Here is a 27,497-nt window from a genome sequence, read left to right on the forward strand (position 1 = left end):
GGAGTTATCCATACAAAAATCGAGGTGCAAACAGCTGCTGAAGCCTGCAGTCAGACTGTGCTTTGCGAGGCTCCGAGACTCTACAGATGGCATTTTGGTGGACTTATGCTTTCTGTCGGGGAGCATTATTAGAAATTGCATGTTCAGTTTAATTACAGTATCTCAAAAAAAAAAAAAGAGATGTAAAAGGCTGTTACTCTATGAAAGAAAAGCTGTGACTTCCGCAAATGAATTCTATTATTTTAAATACATTTCCATTCAAACCGTCACACTTTCTGAACCAGCAAATCTCTGAGAAAGTCTACATACGTGTTGCTGGTTTGCCTCAGTTCTCAGCTAAATACTTGTATAATTTTTCCTTGAAATACAGCAAGGATTTGCAAAATAGATAGATATATAGCTAGACAGACAGACAGCGTACCCATGGGCCCAAGCACTGTGCTAAGGACTTAATAAGAAGGATCTGATTCATTTGTTACTTTAGTCCTATCAAGAAGGTTTCATTACTGCCCTTCTTAAGTTGAGGAGGCTGAGATTTGGAAAGGATAAATGACATTCTTCAGCAGGATTTGAACCCACATCATTCTAAATTCAAACACCATGCTTTTTTTTTCCTTTTATTGTGGGGGAGGGGTCTCCTTCCTCCATTCAGCCTTTCCAGCCAGCATGATAGCGTTTGGATATTACCCTTTCACTCAGTGGATAAATTCAAAATTACTTACAACTTTTATTTCAGGAAAACCACCAAAGTCAGAGCAGTCTTCTGGGCCCAGATCATTGCCAAAATCTTTCCCCTGTGAAGTCTTCCTGAGGGCAGTGAGATCCCCTGAGATTGTCAGAGAACTGAGGATTTTTCTTTTCTTCCCAAATGACAGAAACCTTCTAGAGCAAGTCAGATTTATCCAAAGGACTTTCAGGGAGATTCTGTAGTAGTGAGGTTCTGTATCTTTCCCTGTTTCCATCAAGCCTTATAGGTCTGAGTCCAGTTGAAGAAGAAAAAAAGAAACAAGCAAGCTTGTGACACTCAACAGCACGCAGTATGGAGCCACTCACCCAAGAGACCAGTGAGGGTAAATCCCATCCCAGCAAGATCCAGGCCATCCTAAATTCCTAAAACAAGGCCCATCTAACACTTCCTGTCTTAAACACTGGGGAGTAAAGGTTTATCTTTTCATCTTTCTTGTTTCAGTGATACATAAACCAGGGTTTCCAAGCCAGAATTATCCTGTAGACTAGTATCTCATCTATACTTTATGAAAAGTGAGGAGGGCAGGGAGAAACATGTTTCAAACACTCTCACCAAGGAAGATCCTGGAGGAAGAGAGGATGTGTTAAAAATATGCCATGAATCAATAAATATGAAACTGACATCTCTTCTCCCAGAACAAAAAGACATGCTGCCGATCACGATAACAACTGTCATTTATTGAGAATTTAGTATGTGCTAAGTAGATACATGCATATCTCATTTAATTTTCACAACATTCTATAAGTATTTTGTTACCATATTTCATTGAATCTAAAAGGCATCAATTATAAGATGCACCATTAATTTATGTAATCCTAAGAATAAAATAATGCTGCCAACTAAATTATGACACACCATCAAATGTAAGATGCATCCAATTTCAGAAATGTTAAAATGGGCCTCTTACACTCCATGAAATAAAAAATCACTGTTGTCTGTAGAAATGCAGAGAAATGAAACAGAGAGATGTTAAGTAACTTGCCCAGGGGCACACAGCTGGTTAGTTGTAGAGACAGAATTTGAACATGAACCTAATTCCAAGCCCACACTTTCAACTTCTATACTATGAAAGACTTGTGATTGTTAGTGATAAAATTAGAAGAGGTTTCTCAATCACTTAATCCCAAACCACCATTTGACCGATGGGGAGACCAAGGCATAGAGAAAAGAAGGCTGTTTCAAAATAAGATGGGCAAGTGAGCAGCTCTTGTCTGGGGTCCTGCATACTCTTTAGGGCCCTCCCCCCCGCCGACACTGACCCCCGCCACCACCACCAGGCTGCCATGTCTTTCAGCCAAGAGATACTGTCCCCACTCATGATCTAGTAACTGGTTTCTAGTGTGACAGTTGAGGGATTCTAGAGTCCATAACACCAGAATCCTAAATGCACAGCTCCAAGAAAACAGTCTCCCAGGACCAGCCTGAACACTCAGGATCTGTTATGTCAAAAATTTACATCACACAGTCTTGGTTCCAATTAGTTTTTAACCTATTTAAGTCTCACTTTTGTTTTCTGTGCATGCGTACTAAGTTGCTTTAGTCATGTCCAATTCTTTCGCCCCTGTGTACCATAGCCCACCAGGCTTCTCCATCTGTGGGATTCTCCAGTCAAGAATACTGGAGTGGGTTGCCATTTCCTTCACCAGGTATCTTCCCAACCCAGGAATCAAACCTGCGTCTCACTTATGCCTCCTGCATTGGCAGGCAGATTCTTTACCACTAGCGCCACCTGGGAAGCCCCTTTGTTTTCTGTAAAAGGGGCTAATAATGTTTCCTCCTCTCAAAGGGTTGTTGCAAAGATTAAAACATACATTTCCAACAGAGCTCTTAACACAGTGCCTGGTACATAATAAGCCCTCAATACTACCTATCTATAAAGACAAAGTTTTATATATATTACTATAAACATAAAATTATGTCATTATTGGTGTATTATTATTTAAAAGGAAACCCCCAAATCCAAATGTACAATATAGACATATTATTTGATTTCAGAAATGGAATAGAAAGCAGTGCTTCTCAAAATTTAATCTTTATACAAATCTCTGGGGATCTCGTTAAAACGTACATTCTGATTTGGTAGGTCTAAAACGGGGCATGGAAATCTGCATTTCTAACATACTGATGATGAAGCCGCTGAGGCAGGGGCTGTGGTTTGAATGTCAGTGGACTATAGGAAGCAGCCGATTTATCTCTTTATCATAAATTTCAAAAGAAAATGTTACAATATAGTTCCACATATGTTCAATACCCATTGAGTTCCAGGAGCTGGGTCAGGCACCAGAGAAGGGAGCTGTGAGAAAAAGCAGCCCAGGTCCCTTGCCCTCAGGCAGCTCCCAATAAACTTCTCAGGGAGAGGACAGGCGATAAAACAAGTGATTTCATCTAGAGACTGTGTTGTGGAGGGAGATGCAGGATGCTGCAGGGATGCCACACACAGGGATGTCACCTGGGCTGGGGTCCTTGATGCATGGCACCCAGGGTTGGTCCCCCAAGAACTGCCTGGGATGTTCCTCGGCCTTGCTGAAGACCTGCTCATCATCCATCCAGACGTCCCAGAGTCTGTCCTAGAGCACCCACGACCATATAAGTGAAAGTTTATTTGGGGACTGGGTGAATATTTAATAGTACTATTAAATAAGTAGCCTTATTAGAGCAAGTGTTCGAAAACAACCACCACCACCGTAAATAGCTTAAGCAAGAAAAGGTCATTTTTGGCCCGTGTAGTTAGGAAATGCATGGAGGGATTGGACTCAGAAATAAAGGCTTTTAGTGTGTCTTGATCTCTCCAGCTGCTGACAGTCTTCTTTAATGTGATTGTCATGATAGCAGGGGTTGGGGCCAAAATAGCCACAGATAGCACCAGGTTTTTATCCCAGATTCTGAGGATGAGGCAAAAAGAGGTTTCCTCTCTATGAAACTGAATACAGTTCCAGAGAACACTCTTATTGGCCAGGCTTGGGTCATGTGTTAGTCCCTGAGCCAGTCATAATACCCATGATGACGTGGGGTGTTATGGTTGCCCCATCTTGGCTCACATGGCTGCTCCTATTTAGGCTTCATTGCTTGACATTCCCACTAAAGCCGCATAGAGTAGAAGAGAGGCAGTTCTAAGCAAGGCAACTGCACATACAAGAATAGCAGATGTCCACTACTGTGTCTCTCTAGAATTAAGTTTACTGTTCTTAGGTACAACAGCTCAGTCTCGAGGACAAGCCTGACCTTGGATACAAAGATACCAAATTGGAGGGAAAAAATATATATATATGTATGTGTGTGTGTGTATATATATATCTTTGTGTGTGTGTATGTATATATATATCTTTGTGTGTGTGTGTGTGTGTGTATATATATATATATCTTAATAGCATTGTTTCTTTCTTGTGGATATATTTTAATTTGAATACAAAGATTTTTCATTATCTTAAATCACTTTTCATTGCATTAAAATACCTGAAGTTGTTTTCTGGTTTGCAAGTAGAAGTTAACAATGTTTGCTATTCAGCAATTCAGCTACATGCATTTGCTCCATAACCAGGGACTTTGGCTAAGAGATGAAAGTTGCCTGTATAGTATTTATGCATATTGCAACCACAGAATATTTGGTTTTCCAAGAAAGCACACCATTGGGCTGGATCCACTGAGGATTTCCTTCTCTGGACCAGGTACTGTACTAGTCCCCAGAAATACAGAATTCACAGGGAAAGACAAACATGTTATTAGTCAAGGACCATAAGAGCTCAAGCAGAGGTATCAACAGAAGAGTTGAGTCTTTGTTATGAAGGTATAACTCTCGGGACTGGGGGGAGGCATGGTAGGGAATCTCTTAAAGGCTTTTGAGCAAGAGTATGATAGGTTCAGATGTGTGCTGTATGAAGATCACCGTGAATGCTGTGTGAGCAGTGAACTACAAGGGAGGGAAAGAACTAAAGGCTGGTTTGGAGTCTTAAGCAACCGTTGAGGTGGAGATGACGAGACGAGAGTTGAACATCAACTCTGTCAGCAAGAGTATAGCCACATGATCTCGTACAGTGGGAGGTAAAATCAAGAGACACAGTAGAGGTGGCTTGGGCAGGCCACGCCACCCATGTCCTTATGGGGAGGAGTCAAAGATGGCTTTAATAAAAAGAGTAAACAATTCGTGACTCAGGTACTGGTCTTTAGTAACATATACTTCATATTGCCCTAAAAATGGAATCTTCTGAAAGGGAGTGATGAAGATACAGGGGATCAAGTATGCATGATGGCCTGCCCCACTGAAGAAGTTACATTGAATTATGACCCTGTTTGAAATGTGTGGTCCTTGGAGCCATTGTTTTAGATAGGCAGCGTATTCTGGGAAGCATGTTGTGGCTATCTGTTTGGCTTTCTCTTCCCACTCTAGCTTTTATCCACCCCTACCCCCAAATCCTAGTGAACTGATCCAGGATAGTTGTTTTCAGTAATTACGTAATACAAACACTGGCATCTTCAGCAAAACATAAATAGGTTGGAACTTGGTTTTAAGTGTTCTTTCAGTCAACCATATCCATTTCTCATACGATGTTTCTGGAACTGGCAATTAACTGGCTTGTTGGAGTCAGAGCTGGTCAGGTTATTTAAAGGCTATTGGAGAATCTCTCGCTCCTGGATGCCTCTCTTCCTTTGCTTAGCTGAGCCTGCAGAGGAATTCTCTTCTTTATTTTTCTGCAGTCACATTTAACTCCCTCTCTGGAAGCCAAGCAGATTTAATTGTGTAAACATGAGCAATGGTAATTGGGTAAATGAAGTTGGAAACCAAGGTATGATGTTTTTGTTTTGCTCTGTGAGGGGGAAAAAAATAGGGAGCTTGTTTTTCTATGGTGGCAAACCTCACTGTCAGAATTCTGGACAGACAGTTGGCAGGAGGGAATCCCTTTACGAATTTTCATTGAGACCCATTGAGCTGAAATATGTATCTGCTGCCTTGCTGATTATGGATCCGCCCTGGGGCATTTCATTGTTTTATAAAGTGACTTACGAAGTGGTTTACACAGGTTCTGTTATCTGAGAAAGAATAAATTAGGAGTTTCCCTAAGAATTGCACACTCAGGTAATACACATTCATTCAGAGAACCAGAAGAGGCGTTACCAGAAATGCTCCCAACTTTGTGCCCTGCTGTAGGTAGAAATGCAGATTTTAACAAGACATAAAATATAGAATTCCTTTTTATAAAGAAGAGATTAGTAATTGCCTTCCTTTATATAGCTGTCATTTAATACTGATTTTTTTAAAAAGTCTATTTGCATACAATCTTTCCCAAACAAAAGATTCAAATAAGAAGAGACTGGTGAATAGAATATTTTTTTAGTCCTTCATTTCAAACATTGAGGTGATCCCACAAAAAAAGGATGATATCAACTTTTGCTTTTAAGAGATGGTTTTGCCAGGATATTATATTTATCCTTATTTCTTGTATTTTTTATTATTGCCGCTAGAATTCCATTTCCTATAAGCCTGCAGTAAACTTCGTTTTCCCAGTTGAAAAATTCAAGCAAACCAAGAAGCAGACTTGGCAATGTAGTACGTCCCCCTCACCATACAGCTTGCTTTATAAATGAAAAGCATTCGAAAGGACCAGGTCCGAGGTTAATGAGACACTCATTAAAGAGAGAGAATGGCAGAAGCTGATAGTGCTCTGCGCCTGTGTTGAAGGAGAGGCTATTGTTATAGGATGTTTGCTGTGCTGATATTGGAAACCACATGACAGATGGGTCAAGTGCTGATTACCGTATTCTAACATTTGGAATAGCAAGTAACATATTTGATAAGCTGGCAAGTTTTTATATATGATTCAACCCACAATATAAAAGCCATGAGAATTCCAAATTGAAAATAATTAAATGAGCTGGAAACAATCAGATACCACACATTTTTTTTTCCCCGCAAAATGACAGATTTTGACATGTTGAAATTCCACAAAGGGAGCAAGAATATTCCCCAGCTCAACTGAACTAATAATGGCCCTTCATCTGCTTTTGCAAAGCAATTAATCCCTGCCTTCTCACCACGTGGGAGACAACAGTGAAGGTTTGTAGGCACCTGAAGCTTTACAGAGATCCCTCCCATGCATTATTTTCTTTGCTGTTCTTGGCAACCTCTCAAGGTATACAAAAAGAAGATGTTAATATTCTCAGTTTACAGAGGAGGAAGCTGAAGCCTGGAGAGGCTTACATAGAGGGGAGAAGGTTCCATAGGAAATTAAGTAGCCTCGTGAGGATGAGAAATCATGTCCCCCAGCTCTGTTGACATCAAGTGCTATTTCTGGTCATCTGGAAGGAGGAAGCAGCTGTTAACATTTAGGTGTGCTTTACTATACAAAAAGTCTATCTTCTTTCGGTCAGTGGTACCACCACCATCATCCATGTGTTCCCATCCGGATGACGGCATTCCGCCTCTGAGTGTCTCAGTATGGTGGTAAGAGTCTCGTCCTCGTCAGGCAGTGTCACACCTCTGTAACGCTGCAGTCACTCCAGGAAAGCAGCAGCTCTCCTTTCGTGTGTGATCATTTTTGCTTGTTTGGTTGTTCTTTTCAGAGTTTGTCATCTTACTTGTCACCTTTGTGATAGTCACTTTGTCTCTTTACTTTTTTTTTTTTTTAACCGTCTCTCCTCACCTACCCGAGCAGCTCCCCCGCCACCTCCTGGGCCTCCTCCACCCACCCAAACGCAGACCAGCATGTTATATCAGAGGCTCAAAGGCATGCCTAGGCCAAAACCAAGTACTGTAAACTTTTTCGTTTCCTTTATGCGACAGCTTTCTAGTTTAGTTTGCTTTTCTGTTCATTTCTCTGGAAATTTTCTTTAGCATACTAACCTGAGGCTCAGACTCTCAAGTTTGACACCGTAGGTTTTGAGAGACTTGAAAAGAGAGCATTATTTCCAAATGTCCACATTTTTTTTTGTCTAGCTCTGTCTGACATATGCAACATTTTCAAATCTCAGTGTCAGCACAAAATAACATTGTTGCATAACATTTTGCATGATGATTTTTTTCTATGTTATGAGCTTCAATTCTGTTGTATGAAATGTTTACTAAGTATATTGTATTTTTAGTTCCCCTTTGTCAGTGCTCCAGCTAGTACAAGATTGGGTGATAGGAGTATCGCAGTATGTTTCCAGATATTGCAGACAGCAGACATGAGCCCCCCCAAAAAAAAAATCATTTCTAAGCACAAATTTCTCCTTGATCTCTGTTGGGGGGATGGAAGAGGGGCTACAGGATTTTGCACAATATTTTCTTTAAAGACAACATCTTAAACAAGTTGATTTTAGTACCATTTTTACTAACTAGTGAGTCAACAATGCAAGTAAGAGGAAAATAAAGTCATGTCTCAGTATAGAAGCTTTATCTACAGATAATGGAATTGTAGCTAATTAATAATAAATGAAAGTCTGGCTATATGGGTCCATTGAAAGATCAAATATTCTAGATTCAAGCATACGTAACCTACTTACATGAAATGGTTGCAGGTTAAAGCAGAATTGCAAAAGATTTTATTAAACATACTGTCTGTATATATACATCAGGCATACACATATTTGCGTACAAGTGTACACACTCACAGAAAGATTGTGTGCACATGTACACTCTATGTGTATCTATTGATATATATGGTAGTCAATCTCAGAGCACTGCATATTAAAACAAATCTTCAGGTGATCCTAGCTTATGCATCTTGGATTTCTCCCATCACAAAAATCATTTACATCTTTGAAATAAAAGTACATAAGAATTTTGATGGAATGATTTCCATTACTGCATCATGTGTCATGGACATATAGAATTTCCCTAGATTCGGTAAGTGTTCCGCCCAAAAGGATAGTATTCTCTATTTTGTAAGTAAGAGATTTCAAAGATGTGCCCCAAGTGGGATTTCCTGCAGATTTGTATTAATGTGCAGGCTTGTCTGGTTAACTAGAAAATGTATGTAAGTGTGTGATGTGTGTATGTGGGTGTATGTGTCGAACAGGTAATAAGCATAGGATGAGGAATTTGCAAATTGATGTGTAAATGTGAATATCAACTAACAAAAAAGTAGCCTGTGCATATTTACTATCAAAATGCAAATACCTCACTCTACACATATTACCTCAACATATATACACAGTATGTTTGTTAGAAATGCCTGAAAGTCTACTAATGAAATTATGATAGTCCATTTGTGAAATTACAAACAGACCAGGCACCCCAGAAGCACAGGTATCAAACCTGTCACTCAGTCTTTCTCCAGGTATTATTGCCGTGGACCAGGCAGTGAGCTGTCAGCCCCTGAGCTGTGCACGTCACCTTATCTGGGTGGTGGAGACTCTCTGCCTAATCTGCAGATTTATTTCCCCCAGCTCCCACCTTCAAACCCCCACCTTCTACGCAGCCACACTTCCACCTGAACCAGGCAGAGACAACAGAGCATTCTGTTGGCCTGATTCCAGAAAGCTCATTTTCACACCAGTCATCAGGCCTTGTTAGAGTGAAACTTGCGCTACCTCAATTATCTGACCAACCGCATCCATCATTCATCCTTCCCATTGGCTGGACCACTCCTTTTGCATAGTGTTTCACAGAATTTTTCTTTGTTGCTGTTAAATCCTACATTATTAATCATCTTCCATGTTCATCACCTATATAACAAATGCACGAAAAAATAGGAAAATACTATGAGAAACTGCTTGTTTCTCTTCTTTTTAAATTAGCCACCTCCCTACCATTTTGTTTACCACTCCCCTGACAAACACACACAACCAACTACCAACAGGACACCAGCCCTTCCTGTGAAGTATTCAGTTACCTTCTCTGGCAAGTAAAACCCTGAAGTCAAAATGTATTTGCTTCAGATGAGGAGATTGAAATAACTTTCAGCAGTCCTTTTGTGCACGTGTATACCCTCCTTGTGGAATTGTGCTAAAGGATCCTAATTGCTGTTACACACTGCTGTTACACACCAGGGGCTATAGATGACTCAGGCTTCAAGATTTGAAGGGGTCTAAGCACAAACTACAAGTTCACCTGTGAGTTTAGACTGGTTGAATTCAGGCCATTTCATTGGCTTAGGAAATCTTTGTTTCAAATATTACTACGCTTTGCCCCACCCCAACAGGAAAAAAAAAATACAGTTCTTTGTAACATAATAACATTGCCAAACATTATTCATGAATTTAGCTCTATAAAGGATAAAATGAAAACCAGTTTGGAAACCAGGGATCAGTTTGTTCTTAAGTCCAGTAAAAGCCCTTTCAATACAGTAGAACCTAAAGCGCATTGTTGCCATCTCACTGATAAAATTTCACTTGTACCAACCAGTGAAACAAACCACTTCATCCAATACTCTACACCCTATGTTCTTTTAAAAATTCTATCCTGCCTTCTGTCTAATGGCCCAGGAATGCCCATTAATTCTCAGTCTCCACCCTGGACAACTTAAAACAGCCAGACCTTTAAGTCTGCTTTTTTAGAATGAACATTCCAATACCTGTTAAACATGCCGACCTTGAATGAAAAACAGTGCTGTCGTATTGTTTAGGGACAAAGCCAGGAAGTAGATGGAGCAGCAATCAAGACTAAGCTTCTGTTACATCGTCCCACCTCAGGTAGCACAAACACTGCCTAGAGAGGGATATACGATAGTCCATTTATGCTGTCTTTAAAGAACATGTGTACAAAATGTCGCTAAATTTGTAACAGGCTGTCATAGTCTTCATACAGCTTTAATAAGCAAATTGGAAGCTGGAGCACTGCTTTTTCTTAGTATGTATTATAATAATGATGGTGATAATAATAATAAAATGGCTTTCTGGTTTGCTCACTACTAATTATGTGGCATTTAACATTTGCATGAAACCTAAAAAAAAAAATTAAAAAAGGGATAATCTTTGGAATTTCTTGTCCACTAGTTCTAATGGCCACAAAATTAGCCCACCACTTTCACTGAATTTTAACACAAATTCTTGTACTACAGAAAATGTAGGCCGGTTAATCACTCCTGCCAAAAAGCTGGAAGATACAATACGTCTTGCTGAACTAGTCATTGAAGTTCTTCAGCAGAATGAAGAGCACCACGCAGAGGTAAGCGGGCGCCAGCGGGGCAGGGCCTCTGGTTCCTCAGAAGATACAGCAGGACTGATTCTACTGGCAACTTTGTGAATACAATGTCTTAACTCCCATTTTCTTTTAACTGACCTTGTAATGCAAATGAAAGTGGCAATTTTACAAGGAGGATCCTTTACAGGGTTGTTTAAAACAGCCAAAAAGTGGGTTGTGTGATGTACATTTCAGCTTGAGTTTTCAGATGTTTCTAGCAACAAGCCAAAGAGGTGAGTATATCTTTGAGATAATTATTCAAGCAGCATATGGTTATTGTCAGGAACATATGAAATGCTTTTTGGTCTTTTGTGGCTGTTTCTGTTGCTACCACTGTTGTTTTGATTTATTTTATTTGGTGTGTGGATTGAGAGCCGTCTTTTTGAATTTATCTCCGTAACTTAGTCTGCTCGCCCTAGAGTCTTCATTTGTTAATCTCAGATGACCTGGGTTGCTAAACTCAGTGACAGAAACAAATTATTCTGTGTTGTTCAACTTGTTGATTCTCCAACCTACATCTAAATAAATATAGCTTACTTTTTTTTTTAACAAGCCACTGTCAAAATTATTATTTTGATAATTATACACTGAGGGATTTAGAGGCTAATTCAATCCCAAACCTGTAAGGATTTAAACAACCCAACCCTTCCAAGAAAAGATTCCAAGATTTCATAATGATCAAACTGTTACACCACTGCTTGTTTCAAAACTGAGATTTAAAAGCATTTCTCTTAAAATCGCCTGTCTAAAAAGCCTCACTCATGCTCCCTCTTCCCCTCCAATCAGATCTACAAGGGGGAAAAGAGGGCATCAATAAAAGTAATGTCAAAGGCACCTAAAATGCTAATTCCCATGAGTAAATGAAAATCAACAGTATAGTTAGATAATACACCATAAAGACAGTCATCCCAACTAATGCCTGATTGCATATTTAAATTTCCTCCCTGTTTTTCTACTGTTCCACTCAATCTTGGCTGATCGTGGCAGGGGAAAGAGGTATGTGACCCAAATGAATGAGTCAGCCACCTGCTATCATAGTCTGTGCATGCCCTTCCAGTACCATGTCTTCTAATGGGACTTTTCCCAGTGCCCCTGCTTCCTAACACTGACCCAAGGAATGTAACAGCAATTTCCAGTGGACTGCTTGTGAAATGGGTGGCCTTCCACGCCAGGGTCAATGTGGGTGATTCTCTTGTGCGTGCATGAAGCAATTGATAATACTTAACAATGACTGCGGTTACATCCCAACACACGCCTCCTAGCTGCCTTGACTCTGTCCCCTTAGCGTGTTGTAGCTCCTCTGTCCGTCTGTACTTACCTTCATCCCAGCAGATGAGTACCGAGCCTAGTCACCAGTAGCTAGCCAGAGTGATACTAATCTTCCTCTACAGCTGTCTGTATGTGAACCATATATACAGTATTTATATATAGAGAGAGTGCCAACGAACCATGATGTCCCCCAAACCCTCACTGAAAATGGGGTGAAGACCCCTCGAGGTAGGTACAACTAACTCTGGCAACACCTAGCAAATGCACAGCCAAGAGTGAGAAGAGGGGCCACGTCAACACCCTCCAAATGCAGACACCTTCAGACAGAAAATTAAGTTGGGCTGGAGTTGTTTATTCTACTCTATCCTATGTGATGCTCTTTTCAGATGGGGACATCTGGGGTTCATTGTGATGGTAAGTATGTTCTTTCTGGGTATCTACAGAATCATCTCCAGAGGCATGGAGAGGTCTGGCCAGTCCTTTCCTGATTTGGGTGTTGAGACTTTTCCCAATATTTCGGACCAGATTTTTGAAGACATGGATACAAAGCAGATGGTTTTCTTTCAGTGAATGATTGAAGAAGGAAATGGACACATATGCTTGATTTAATCAAGTTATTTTCTGAGGCTACTGCAGTCTGAGAAAGGAGAACATTTTCCCAAATGACTCACAAGTGGTACCAAAGAGAAGCTGATATTCCAAAGAAGCCTTTTTTCCCCAGTTTTCCAAAAAGCACTTCTTCACTCAGTACTAATCACCATCTTAAACCACCTTCATAACCATCATCACAAAATATTTTAATCTTATGTGTTCAAAAGCCATTCATAAATAGGGCAGAAATTAACTCAGTTCTGTTCTCATTTACTGACTTCAGAAGTGAGAAACAAAAACTTTGGCATACTTTGGAATTCAGAGGCCCAGTTTGGTTTTTGATAAATATAGAGATTTCCGAAATCAGTCCTTTCACCCAGTCACAAAACCTCATTACTCAGTTGACCAAAAATACCCATCTATGAGCACAGAGACATTTCCCTCAGCCCTGGTGATTTTTTAAAACTGTCCAGCTGATTTCAGGGTAACGCCTGGGCAAGAGACCCTTGGCTGCAACCAAAGAAGTAAAATTTGCCCTGGTACACTGAGGATGAGAGGATGAGGTTTTGCTGCCAAAAGGATGAAGGATGAAATTTTTATCCTACTGGCCAGTACTCACTGCCATCCCAGTGAACTCTAGAAAATCAGTAAGTGCTAAACATGAATCTTAGCTGGACCTTAGCGGTCATGCTGTTTGCTGGCACCACACTAATAAAAGTGACAGATGGGATCACCTCCCCCACAGAAGTCAATGATCCTTAGAACTACTTTGAATTCCAATATAAAGTAATTAAATATTTCAGGAGAAAACACAATCCCCACCAGCAGAGAATATTGTCATGTGCACACACACAAGTAGTATATGGTAGCAGTTATCACCCGAATCTCTAAATTACAACATAATTCTGCTCTCAGAGCCTCAGTCATGCGCATATACACACACACAGGAATTATACCTTCATGTGCTGTTAACTTCACTTTCCCAACCTCTCTATGTATATGTATGTATATGTATATATGTATTGTGGTACACATAGGGGTACATATATACATGTAGTTTGTATAGAAAATATAGAGTGTGTTCAGTGTGGTTGACCATACCCCTGAAGTATACATCTTTGCCTTTAAATAATGAAAAACGCTGGGTAAGTATCTAGAAACCAAAGTACAACTCCTTCTTGTCTTTGGAAAAGATTTCTGAAGATTTTAAACACCATAGACATGTACAAAAATAGAATTCGCCTGTATGAGCAAGTTCAAAGTAAATATAGATGTCGTCGTCATTTTATTTTAAACCTTTGCCTTGCCCAGTCCAGGTTCACAGACTCTGTTCATTTGATTAAAATTAAGAAATGGCTTTTTTGGTGATTACTGCTCTCGCCTGAATCTTTTTCTCCTTCTTAATGAGTCAGGTTTGATTATGAGGTTCTGAAAGAATTACTGTGGGTATAGAAAACTAAATTTGAACTTCACTTCTCCAACAACCCCCCTATTTAATCTCTCTTCCTTCGCTAGAATACCAGGTTTCTCCACCAGATATTAATGATAATAATTCATATCACAGTAGTCATTGTTGTTCATAGGGCTGCCAATCTATATGATTATTAATATAACAACTGTAGATAATTTCTCAATAATTTATCAGATTCTAACAAGGGACTAAATTTTCTGTAGAGAGTAAAAATGGGTGCTTCTTAAGGCCTCTGGTTTGCAACTTTTCAATAAAGCTGGTAAGAACCAGGTATGAGGTTGGTCTGAGAAAATTTTTATTTTAGGCGTTTAGGATTAGTTTTTGTTTTGTTTCATTTTGTGGGGTGTTTTTTTTTCTTGTCATCCTAGAGCAAAATTGTGTCTGGGAAGGCATTTCAGTCTCCCCAGTTACTGTTTTTTGAACTCACCCTGAAGATGTCAAGTGAAACAAATAACTAAAGCATAAGTACCAGCCAATGTTTGGTATGCCTTTGTGATTAGTGCAGATATCCTCCATCAGGACTGAGGAGAATCTGCCCTCCACATAGGGTTGGGTGGCAGCAGTGGAACTTTAGCAAGTTTGAGTGTTTAGAAGGTCTCTGCGTAGAAGGCAGATGGCTAGGAGAGCTCTGGGGGAGGAGTGGAGGGTTTCTCCCTTGGCTGGATTTAGCCAGGTGGTCAGTGGAACAAGCCCCAAACCCCAGGGCTCTCATCCTCAGGTGGTAAAACTGCAGTAAAATCTCATCGATTCAGACCCATTTCCTCCTAATTTGTGACAATTCAACTTCAGATGTGGCTCTTTTAATTTCTCTTCAGTAAAATGTTTGACATGATCTCAACTTTCTCTAGAAATTCTAATGGCTTTTCTTCCAAGTTTTATCCCAGGATCTATGAAATTAAAGCTCCCATCTCTTTTACTTCAATTTATAGGTCAATTTATCTATAATTACTTGAAATTTTAAAAATACTTTTAAGTTTATCATACGCTTAGTGATAGCCAGTCAATGAATACATTGTACTTGGGCTCCCATGTATAACCTGCTTTGAAAAGCGGCTAAATGATTGTTCTTTTTTAGAAAGCCCAGTAATTGAGGTTTTTTGCTGACAGACTAGCATCTCTTCTCTTCCCTTACTCTGAATCACTGAGGTTTTACTGTAAGTTAAAATGGAAACAGCAGGTGTCTTATTTCCAGCCAAGCTGCCCTTGCAGAATGGTCCATGACTTGATTTTTTCCATTTAATTTCCAAACCAGCCACATGTTGATAAAGGAGAAGTAAGTAAATGAAATCTCATGAAAGAAGAGAGGTGGACCCCTATTCTGCCTCCTGGTGGCTGTTAGAATATCCCCAGATAACTAAGAGATCACAGAAGAGCTTGGCCATTGAACAAACTCTTTTATTTATGGAATTATTTCCATAATCATCTTTCATGTTTTGAAATGCCTTCCCATCTTCTTTTCGATGAATGCTCTGGAAAGTGTTTCCCATGTAAATACTTTATGGCACCGGGTGGGGAGGTAGGGGAATAAAAAGGGCTGGCAAATTGTTTTTGTTTTTCTGCTCTCTTTGAAATCAGCAAAAGGGGATAAAAAGGGGGCCTGTTGACACTGCCACTCATTCTGCATGCTCCCTGCCAGAAATGATTAGTCAACATGCATGCATGCCTTTGAATTGCATTCACATCTGGCCCATCTGATGTGAATGTCACCTCTGAGACCCTGCACAATGATTTCCAAGGACCCATGTGCATGAAAATGAGTTACTTCACTGATATTTTTGGTTTTCAATGTACATATGTGTCCAACCCTCAGAAAAGTAAGTCCTAATATTACTGAGGTCTCCTAGCTTAAAGCCTGATCTTTCCTATAGACAGGATGCAAAACCAGAGGCTCCCTGCTTAAAGAGATTTCAACTCAAAAGTTTTGTGACAATACAACAATGGTTTCCTTTGCCTTGGTATGAAATAGGAGTAACATTTCTAACATGTAGGGCAAACGTGAGTTGCTAAACTTGTATGAAACCACAGACAATTAAGCCCCAGATGTGTAGAGATAATAAACAATAATTACCAATTTTCAAGTTAGACCAGCAGAAAACCCATAAACACAGTGAAGAAACTCCCAAATTCTAATACTTTAGAGCAAGAACTAGTCAACAAGAGTGATAAAGAGCATGACTCAAAAGGTACTGAGTTATTGTAAATTGAACAGAAGTTCTGTGCCTGTCATTTCTACAGCTGCAGATTTCTAAAGCAGGCCTGGACTCATGAGAAACACTGCCCTGGACCACATAGAGGCGCAGCTATATCCAGAAGTGCTGTTCTCTTTACAATAAAATTACCAAACCCTGCTGGATGCACAATCAGTCTTTAACAGCCAGGGCTTGGCGTCACATCTTAGGTCGGAGACAAAAAGCTCATCACCTCTTTACCTGTTGTTTTTCTGCCACATCTCAAAGGCCTTCGCGTGGTGGTCAGACTTGATGGTGGAACATGCCGAGACGTTCCTGTCACTCTTTGCAGTGGACATGGATGCAGCATTGGAAGTGCAGCCCCCAGACACGTGGGACAGTTTCCCACTGTTTCAGTTGCTGAATGATTTTCTCCGGACTGATTGTATGTATCATCTTTGACTGTTTGTCTTTCTTAAGTAGTGTACAGATAACTGATGACTGAAATGTGTTTATCCCAGGCAGGCTACATGTTGGAAACAGCTCTTCCGAGTTTTATGATTACTTTAAAGAAAAAAAAAAACAAACGGGTTACAGCTGATAAAATTCCCTTTCTTCCAGCAAGTATCCTGTTGCAGGGAAGCCCTCTCTTCACTAGGCAGAAAAACCCAAGCTCAGTGAGAAAGGGGTGCCCATGCTCGTGTGTTTTATTTGCTCTTGAATAAGCTAATTAACTTCAGCTCTACACATTCTGAATTTTTAATCAAAAGATGCTTCCTAGATGAAAAACAATTTCAAGCTAAGTAACACCTAGGTGTTTCAGAGTGTCTTAGAGCACCACATAGCCACAAAGTAGACCGTCCTGCTCAGAATGATGAAGGAAAGAAGGGATACAGAATTCTTTTTTCCTGGTAACATAAGGGGGGAAAGGGAACAGGTACAAAGAAAACTTAAAGGAAAGTAAAAGTATCACTTTTTGCTTTTGTTGTTCTTTAAGGGGGCATTCTTTTTTTCCCTTTTCTGGAGAGTGACACAAATGAGTAAAAGGTTTTTGAATTTAATTATCCTTCCCCCCAGATTGAAGCATGATGCCGTTCATATACCATTTGCTTTGCTTCTCCTCCTTCTTCCCCTCCTCCTTCTCCTCGTCCTTGTCCTCTTCCTTCTCCTTTTTGGCTTTTTAAGAAGCAGTATTTGTAAAAGAGAAAACGGTCCTCTCTACATCAACATTGTATGCTGATAAAGCTACTGTGGATTCTTACTGAGCTTTTGCTTATCTGTTCTAGATAATTTGTGCAATGGAAAATTTCACAGACACCTGCAAGACCTGTTTGCCCCACTTGTGGTTAGATATGTGGATTTGATGGAGTCCTCAATTGCACAATCCATTCACAGGGGCTTTGAGCGGGAGTCATGGGAACCAGTCAAGTAAGGAAACCTCTTTTGATACTATCGGAGTTTGGGTGCAAATGGCTGGAGAGTCATACACAAATGGATTAATGGTGTCTTATGGTGTTCATTGTTTACGTGGACAGAGAGCAAACACCTTACTCCCAACTATCATGCTCATACCCTCCTTGTCCAAGGAGGGGAGCGGGGAAGAAGTTGAGAAATGTTTCATAAAATGAAATCTTCGTTTTATTGCACAAGATAGATAAGCAATATGGGATATAAACCTGCCTGTGATATTTGTACTGTGTGTCTTACCCTAGTGGTTTTACCCCTAGGAATTGACGTTTCCCAAAGTGGGTTCCACAGGAGTCTAAGGAGTCAGCAAACTTTTTCATGAAAGACCAGATAGTAAATATTTTGGCTTTTTAAGCTACGTGATCTGTATAAGCTCTCCACTCTACAGTAGTGCTAAAGCAGCAACAGACAATAAGTAAATGAACAAGTATAGTTGTATTCCCCTAAAACTTTATTTACAAAAACAGGAAGCTGGCCTGTGAGCCAGTTTGTCATTTCTTGGCCTAGGCTTTTGAAATGCTCCTCAAGAAAAGGACTTTGTGGCCAGATATGTTTAGGAAACACTGCATACCCCCCTCATCTACCCAACACCCTTGTCTCCTGGGTAGCCTCCGAGAAGTAGTTCAACACTCGGAGAGTACAGTAATACAGAAACTTTTTTGCCCATGCTTAATCTAGAACTTTCTGAATTACTACTTATTTTCCTAACAGGATATCTATCCTATAGAACCAAGCACAGGAAATCCCATAGGTTGTGATTTTGACAGTTGCCATAGCTGCTTGGCAGATAGATTCTATTAGAAATGGTTTGCAGATTCAGTGCCACCTCCATTCCCCAGCAAGGAAGAAGGACTGTCACTCAAGGCTGCCAGAGGGTCAGTCTCAGACCCTCCCCCCACCCCTTTTCTGGAGAAGTGAAGAACTTCTTGAGGGAGAGAATTTTCTGATAGGCTTAGAAAAGCTCCAGTAAAGCCTGATGAGAGCTTTGCTCTGTTAGATTCTCTTGTTTTTTCTGTAAGAGAACCATTTTGTTCTTTTGGTCCTTTACGTCTGTGGGATGTGGCAACCAGCATGGAGTGAAGTGGGGTGTGTACCACACCCTGTCAGGCACGCCAGAACAGATGTTCAGGAGCCTTCTCTCAACTTGGAAGCCTTTACTTGCACCCTGTCTTTCAGTAGTTTCCTGAATCAAGACTCCCCTTCTAATATTACACTGAATCAGATTCTGACTCATAAAAGAATCAATGCAAAATAGGTTTTTCAACCCATACCCCCCTCTTTCCACATCTGAGCCACATAAGAAGTCTCTTGACTTGCCCTACTGAGCAGGTTAATAGGCAGTAGCTCTTCATTTGCAAGTACCAAAATACATACATATATATATAAATATATAAATTTTTGCTTATAATTCTCAGGTTTACAACAGTTTTTTAATACAGCCCTGCTGACTTTCAACTCATGAGAATACAAACGGGACCTTTGATGATAAAGCATGAACGAGTGTATTTTTTTAAATGCTCCCTCGAATCAAGACAGTTGTCCCGTGCAGAATGGTTGTGAAAAAAGAAAAGGTTAAAATGAGTAATACTCACATTTTGAAAATAGCAGTGGTCTTGAAATAGCATTTACTTACTTGGGTTTAAATGGTGAAGGCTACTACCATCAGCACACACGGGAGGAAATGATGGGCATCCGGATGTTCCTGTTTCTTAAAGGGCCCTAGAGGCAGGGGCCTTGTTCTCCAGTTACTAGCCAGAAGGCAAGGCCTTGAACCTCCATAAGTGTCTTCTCATCTGTAAAACTAACTTTTAAAAATGTCTCTACTCATTATGTGAAATCTGTGCTGAAGCTCTGTGATTATGTCCCTGAAGTCATTTTTAACCTGTTAAATTCTTCAGAAACCTTCTGCACCATAACATATACGTGATCAGTCAGAAGTAAAAGTAGACTCAGAATTATTTTCACAATTGGAAGTCTCGGTCTGGGAATGTTCTCACAGGGTGTTTTTAAGGGGTAGAAATAAATAAAATATGAACTCTCAGATCAGTAATTTAAAGATCTGAAAATTAGCAAAGAGTTGATCATTTGTGACTAAAAACCTAAAAATAGTTTATAGGGATGTGTTTTTCCCTTAAGTAGCTTTTTTCTCTCCTAAACTGTGCTGTGGGTGGGCTCATGAATATGACTGTGGTTTATTTAATTCATACTAAATAGTACGTGGTTTTCAGAGTAGGTAGAGGTATTGGAAAATGCCAGCTAGTACATAAGCTAAATTTAAACTGTGTGAAATCACCTACATTTTATTAGCTGATTGGTAAACAGAATGTGGATACCACGGAACAGATCTGCAGAATGGCTGGCACATATAAAGGGTATAAAAGGGAATACAGAATTGAGAGCACACCTATATGATTAATCGCTCTACTTCTTACCATGTAAAAAGAAAGTGTGAGCTTCTATCTGACTTTTAGATCCTTTTTATCCCCCAAGTGAAAAATGAGCTTTTTGGAATGGTTTTCATCAGGGTACTCAAAAATAAGAAGCTGGCTTAGGTAGTTTGCTCAGTCATCTCTAATTGTGCCATGTGATCCTGCAGCACGCACGCACACACACACAGAAACAAACACCACAGCCTTTCTCTCAAACAGTTCTTATACTCAAATAGTTCTGTTCTTCTACTTTTCAAAAGTCATTGCTATAGCGCCTGATTATACATAAAATGACAGAGAAATGCATTGTAAAACTTACTTCAGGAAAAACTGGTACAATTGACTCTTGCACAGCATGGGTTTGAATGGCACAGGTCCACTAATACAGGGATTTTTTTCTGGTAGTAAATATGACAGTTCTACTCAGAGATTGGTTGAATCCACAGATATGGAACTGTGGGTACAAGGGCTAAGTATAAACGTATATGTGAATTTTTAACTGCATAGGAGTCAGTGCCTCTAAAGCCCCACATTGTTCAAGAATTAACAAAATATTTAAAATGTTAAAGCAAAACAGAACTCTGACAAGGAAATGCTACCAATGTAACAAAGTTCCTAAGAAAGGAGTATAAATATTCTTTATCCTTCAGATTTTCTTCCTTCAAAATATGGTCCTGTAAAAGAAAAGAAAGCATCATTATTTGGCTTTCATACAACTAAAGTCATTTGATAGAAAGGATGAAATGACTGGGTCCTTGTTGCTGCCTTTCTCTAGAAAGGTGAGCTTCCATCTCTGCAAGAAGAGAAAAGGAGCTGCATCTCCATGTCCATTAGACCAGATAGTGGTTGTGATTTGAATCTCCAGGCTTTGGTGGAAAATGTCATCCCGTAGCTTCTCACCACAGCTGAAGTCAGTCAACCTCTTGAGGGCAAGCCTGGCTGGAGCCCATGGCCCTCTCAGGGGTTTCCATCAGGACACATCATAGGGCTGCCACCCACAGCTGGGCAGGTTGTTCAGAACCCTTCCAGTGGCCCTGGAGTATGAGCTTCTGGTCCATGCAGATGGACCTCATTCTACCAGCTTTTAAGAGTTGGTTTGTTGCTAGTCATGTCATCCTGACCTATGTGGAAGAAAACTTAGAAAGCATCTAATCTAAAGCTTGCAGAAAGCCCTCTGCGACTCTTTCACTGACAGATCATCTCCAGTCTCACTTCCCAGCACAAGGAATCCACGCTTCACAGTTGCCCCTTTCAGGTCAGGGTGATTCTGAATTGTAGAACTAAACACTGCTTCCTGATACGTGCACACTCGAAAAACTGGGTTTCTCGTTTCTCAAAATGCACTGTCTCTCTCTCTGCCTGAGATAGACATGTGAGAAGTATTAAAATAATGTCTTTTCCCAGATTACTGAAGATGTCAATATCTTAATAAAATGTCAAACCAAAGATACCATAGCAATATGCAGGTGTCCTAGTATGAAATAGACAAATCTTAGACTAAGAGGCAGAACTCTTCAACTCTGCTAATAACTTGCTAAGTGACCTTGGGCAAATCCAGTGACCTTCTCGATCCTCAGTGTCCTCCTTTGTAAATCAAACTTTGAATATCCAAGACATTCTAGAAAATCTGATTTTCCACATTCATTCCATACACACATTTAATCAGCAGTGCCTCCCTAACCCCTCAGACAGGACCTAGGGCAGGTGTTCAGTAACCATGTATTGATTAGCTGATATTTATTCAGAAACCTTACAGGCTGAAAACTGCTTTAAGAGTACCGCAGGAGAACTATGGGGAAAATAAATTGAAAAAAAGAGATACATTCCCCTGAATGGACGTTTCAATCTGGTTGGGTCTGAGCAACATGCACACACACAGAAAGGCTTTTGTGGGGAAGGCTGGTAGTGATAGTAAACAAAAAGTTGAGAAACACCCCCTCTAAACTCTAGAAAGATACCAAAGAGTGCCCCATGGACCAAAGTAGGGATTAGACCTAAGGGTACACCAGGAGAGAAGTTTTAGTGTTCAGAGCACACAGAGAAGACAAGATGTACTATGTATATAGTATGTCTTGCTGTGTGTATCCATGCAGCAAAGAGTTCATACAATGGAAGGCTTTCTGTGTCTTAAATGTAACCCCATCCAGAAATCTAAAGCAGAAGACTTTGAGAGAAGACCCAATGATACCCTCTCTGCCCAGGAAATAAGTATGCTAGTCACTCAGTTGTGTCCAACTCTTTGTGACCCCATGGGCTCTAACCCACCAGGCTCCTCTGTCCATGGAATTCCCCAGCCAAGAATACTGGAGTGTGTTGCCATGCCCTTTTCCACGGGATCTTCCCGACCCAGGAATCGAACCCAGGCCTCCTGCATTGCAGACAGATTCTTTACCACCTGAGCCACCAGGAAAGCCCCAAAATTAATCCTAGAAGTCAGGAATGACTCTATCATCCATAGAAATGATGAGATCTTCACACATTTGTAATTTTCATCCTTTTGTGAGAGAGAGCAACTAAGAGTATTTTAATCTAGTGCTCCAGGGATGAGTCCTTTGACATGAATGGGAGCTACCCTGAAGAAGGTCCCCAAACTCATTCAGCAGTCCCCAAAATGAATGAGTCTTAATTTTTAACATGTATATGTTGTTACAATAGCAAATTTTAACATGTATCTGTTGTTATGATTGCAGTCTACACTTCTTACACTATCCAGAGATACCCAATTATGATTTTTACAGAGAAGTATGCTGGACTTGTTTCTATGCAGTTGCTAAACAACCCTCTAAAGTAATAATTTGTTATATCCATCAGCCACTGCAGGAGCCTGTAGACCTGTGCTACAGGAAAATTCCCCCTTTAACATATATATGAGTCACATATAATGCTTGAAATTGACTCTTAGATGATTAATATCCAAATGAATTATCAATAACATTAGTAATACACTATGTTATTTTGCTAAAATCAGAAATGTCAAGCATGTTTCTTCAGCCTTTTAAAACTAGATCACAAGGATATGTCACAGAATGAGAATGTTTCTATGAGTCCATTACAGCAGTCTGGCCAAATGTCATATTTTGCCAATACAATATGTTTTGATTATCTAAGTATTTTAAAATTTTTCATGTTGAAAACAAAGCTCACTTTTAATTTGTGTGCCCACCCTCCACTAATATGTTTAAATTGAGTTGCTGTTGCATATATTTGTATGTTATTCATTCCTAGCTATTTTTAATTTGCTCAGAATTGACATTTTAACTTTCCAGGCTGCCATCTCAAAAGATCTTCTAATTCCTTGATCAATATTCAGTGTGTGTATCATTTAATGATCACATTTGCTTATATAGGCTTACACATGTCTCAGTGGAAATCGCCAATGGTTTTATTGCATAGCAGTGTTTAAGAATGAGAACCACCAGGGACTGAATTCAAAGGCAGATTCCCCAGTTAAACAGAGAAACATGGAGGTCAAAGTTCCCATTTTCCTTCTACTTAATAGCTTTAGCTAAGCTCTTGATCATTCCCACGAGAGCACCCCTTCATCCCAAGCAGAGAAGTGTAATTGTCTTTCCCCAAATGTCAAGTGTTAAGGACAAACCTTTGAGACACCTGTTTCCCTTAAGGAAGAGAATGCCAGGCTGGCAATTTTGCATCCTAGGTTCCTCCATCTACCATCCAGGGCTCTATTCCCATTATGAAAGGCCAGCTCATTTCTAGAGGGAGACAGATGTCCAGATTATCTCAGGGGTCCAAAATTTCAAACCTATCAGGAGACTTGCCCCCCTCAGCAAGCCCAGAGGCAGCTCCGGCCCTTGCAAGAGCTGTGTTAGTCAAATACAGCTTGCCCGGGGCAGAGCTGCTTTGGCAAAACTTGCTCTTCTTCTGCAAGATCCAAAAAGAAAACCTCAACTTCTTTGCCAAAATGCTGTCAACTCCACTTAAACAGGAAGGCTCCTCTCAGATGCAGAGTTAGGCTGGGCTCCACTGTGCCAGTGACTTTGGCTGGATGGAACACCCTTGAAATGCCACTACAGAATCGCACGATGCCAGCTGGTTGAGCAGTATATGACACAGTCCCTCCAAAGAGATGTGGTTGATTCGCTTTGGAGTTTTCGTTTTGTTTTACTTCCTTTCTTTACTCATAAAGCCATCCATCTCTCTTTCATTACCTCAGTTGATCAATCTTTGCTTTAAAAGAAAACCTGATACAAGGTCACAGTTTTTAACTGTTTGTTACTTTTTAACTTAAATTTTGACTTTTTACAGAAAATATAAAACTTGATTAATATTCAAATGACAGTCACACAAATCAAGAAACAGAATATCCCCAGCCCCTTACAAGGCCCCGTCATGCTTTCCTCCAGTCTCTATCTCACTTTCAGAAGTAATTACTTATAACAGAAGACCACATTTTAAATCCTCTTGTGGTCAAAGAATTTACTGTAAGAGCTGAATTTGGGATTTTTTTTCCCTTTTTGAGTGTAAGCAGTTCTTCACATTAATTAGACTTAGTTTGGGAGGGGAGGTCTCCATTCTCTTTAAGTGTTCTATAAAATTATACAAACCTGATCATTCCTGTTGACACAATTCCTTTATCTTTGCCATCAACCCTGATGCCCCATTGCACATACACTGTCTTCAGAAGTAGGGGTTGGAAAGAATTCAGGTTTTGTCCACTATCATTATGTATGGGTTCAAGTGGGTGAATTTCCTGCTCCAACTTATATCTACTCTCTGACTTAAGAAATGTGCCTCCATCAAAAATAACTCATAAACAAGAGTGAAAAGATCCAAGTGTTCTACCCTTTCTATCAGTCCCAGCTACTTCACTACAGCCCTCGCCACAGCAATGCCCAGAATCCCATCAACTTACAGTTTTTTGTCTGGGACAGGTCCAGACCCTCACAAGCAGTGGCTCTGGAAACTGAAAGCCCCTCACACAGGCACTGAAATAACATGTGTAACATCATTGTATGTAGGTGTCCATGAGTGTCCACACTTTTCAGTCTCCCTGTGGTTAATTTTTTTCCCATTGATTTTTATCATTTCTCTCTGAACAACTGAGCCACACCACAGCTCCCATCCGTAAGCTGCTTTCTGAAATGTGTCGCTTAAGTTTTCACTGTTGTCTTTCTGTGGACTTAGCCAGTTTATTTACAACTGTCGTGTGCTTCTGCCACATCTGCATTGTCACTGTGATGGTATTTTTTCTTTCTGTCTGTTTCTTCCACAGGAGTTTAACCAGTAATCTACCCAATGTGAACCTACCCAATGTGAACCTTCCCAAAGTACCAAATCTACCAGTTAACATCCCTCTAGGCATCCCACAAATGCCTACTTTTTCGGCACCGTCATGGATGGCTGCTATATATGATGCTGAGTGTGTATTCAGTTCACATTAGATCTCATTTAATTTAAGTGATCTTGGCATGGATATGTATTGTTTATTTCTATACATCCTATATAACAGAGATGGAGATGGATAATTAGACATATTTTGCTGATCATACAGAGACAATATTGTTTATTTCTGGCATGCAGCGTGTTTGTAAGACGTTGGCTATATATACCGCACTAACAATTTGTCTTAACGCCCACTGAATGTTTGAGAACTGTGTTTCACTTCCTGAATTCCTTTGCAAAAGGCTTCTTCCCATGTTTTGCTTTTTTGTTGTTGTTTTTTTCCTAATCCAGGTGACATGACTTTAGAAATTAATCACCCAAAAATAGTCCAGGAAACCTCTTTGCTGGGCTGGCCAGTCATTTCTGGCTTGATCCAAATCAGAGAGAAAAGCACACCTATCTAGAAGCTGGTTTGGGTTTTTTTTTGTTTGTTTTTAATAAAAAATTCCTAGATAATGTTTAAACCATAAAGCATATTTCTGGTGTCAGCAAATGGCCGAATATAGTAACAGTATGTTCTGGGCTAAACAAAAATTTCTGAATGGATCAAGCCTTAGTAATGTAAATGTTATGTAAAGTACATTCCAAGGTCATAATACAATTTGGAGCATTGAGATCTAGGTAGCAAGAAGATCTCTGAATCTGAGAACTCAGTGCCATTAAATTGGGGATGGGCATATCATCTGTGGTTTCAGTGTAGCGAGGGCCTTTCTCTGTATTCATCCAAATGCCAGCAATTTACCGGCTTTTTCCATGGAGGTCAGGTCACCCCTTTAAAGCCAGCAGTTTGAAGGGTGGAGGTTGAGAAGTCATTTCTTCTAGCCTAGGAAATGAATCTTCTCTCCCTCTTTCCTAAGCAAGAAGAAGATCCAGCACCCCAAAATCCTCCCTCAGGAAAATTAAATTAGAACCACATGCATGATTTAATAAGTGAAAGAAGGTTTAGTGATCCTACACCCTCCTTTGATCCTTGTCTTAGACCACAGCTAATTATAGGCCAGATCAGCTTTTTCTTGAAAGAATAAATTGGCATATTTTCAAAGGGAAGTGTTATTATCAAAGGAATAAAAAATGATCTGAAACTGGCAGTGATGTTTTGAAATCTCAGAATCGCATTCATCAAGATGGCCCTCCATGTTTTTATTTCTGCAGTAATCCAGGTAGAGAACAGAACTTTAGAATGATTGCTCTACTTGGCTTCTCCAGAGCCACCTAACATTTTTTAAAAACTCGTATATTTGCTCACAAGTTCACAAAGAAATCATCTGGTCAATGTGTCTGATTTTCTTTTGAAGACAAATTAAAACCTCCAAAATTTGTATATGGGAGGAAAAAAAAAAACTTAAAAAAAACCCCATAAATCATATTCATGCTAAGATGACTATATGAAAAGTTAGATTAGGTAGTATCTGTTAAAAATTTAAAAATAAATATCTGAAAGCTTCCCTTACCTCTTTCTGTGCATGCTCTGTGACATGTTTTTGAAAAGATATGAATCAAGACATTGTAATAAAGCAGATAATGGTCTCCGTTCAATTAATTAAGGCATGAGTGGGAACACATTTTGGTAACTGCTCAGCAATCAAAATAATCTTGGTGCTATTGCCTTAACATTAACAGTTTATCTTAAAAATAAAAAGAAAATATTCTTTTCCTCATGTCAAAACTTAATAATAAGCTCTTCAAAGAAAAAGGAAAAAAAAACCCTAGAAGAATTTTTTGAAACTCTGAAACCAGATGGGTGTCAAAATGTTGTTGTAATAAATACCAATTATTGCATTCATATGTACTTAATGATTTAAAACATACAACCATGCAGTTCCAAAACGGGGTTTAGACTAGACAAAGTTGGGGT

At 39.8% G+C, this 27,497-nt stretch overlaps 1 protein-coding gene across 7 annotated transcripts in view; it reads left to right on the forward strand.

The window, feature by feature from the left end:
• Positions 1-27,497, forward strand: part of CADPS (calcium dependent secretion activator) — a 476,150-nt gene that overhangs the window by 365,686 nt on the left and 82,967 nt on the right. For 4 of the 7 annotated variants that reach the window (XM_068982571.1, XM_068982573.1, XM_068982576.1 and 1 more), the window contains 3 exons: positions 10,723-10,829; positions 16,632-16,788; positions 17,630-17,771. In XM_068982571.1, coding sequence (XP_068838672.1) covers positions 10,723-10,829; positions 16,632-16,788; positions 17,630-17,771 — 406 coding nt within the window. Of the gene's footprint in view, positions 1-10,722; positions 10,830-11,831; positions 11,841-15,427; positions 15,449-16,631; positions 16,789-17,629; positions 17,772-25,472; positions 25,620-27,497 lie in introns of all 7 variants that reach the window. The other 3 variants (XM_068982570.1, XM_068982572.1, XM_068982575.1) reach the window with 3 other exon arrangements.

This window comes from Capricornis sumatraensis, chromosome 10 (genome assembly GCF_032405125.1).
Source record: "Capricornis sumatraensis isolate serow.1 chromosome 10, serow.2, whole genome shotgun sequence".
NCBI lineage: Eukaryota > Metazoa > Chordata > Mammalia > Artiodactyla > Bovidae > Capricornis > Capricornis sumatraensis.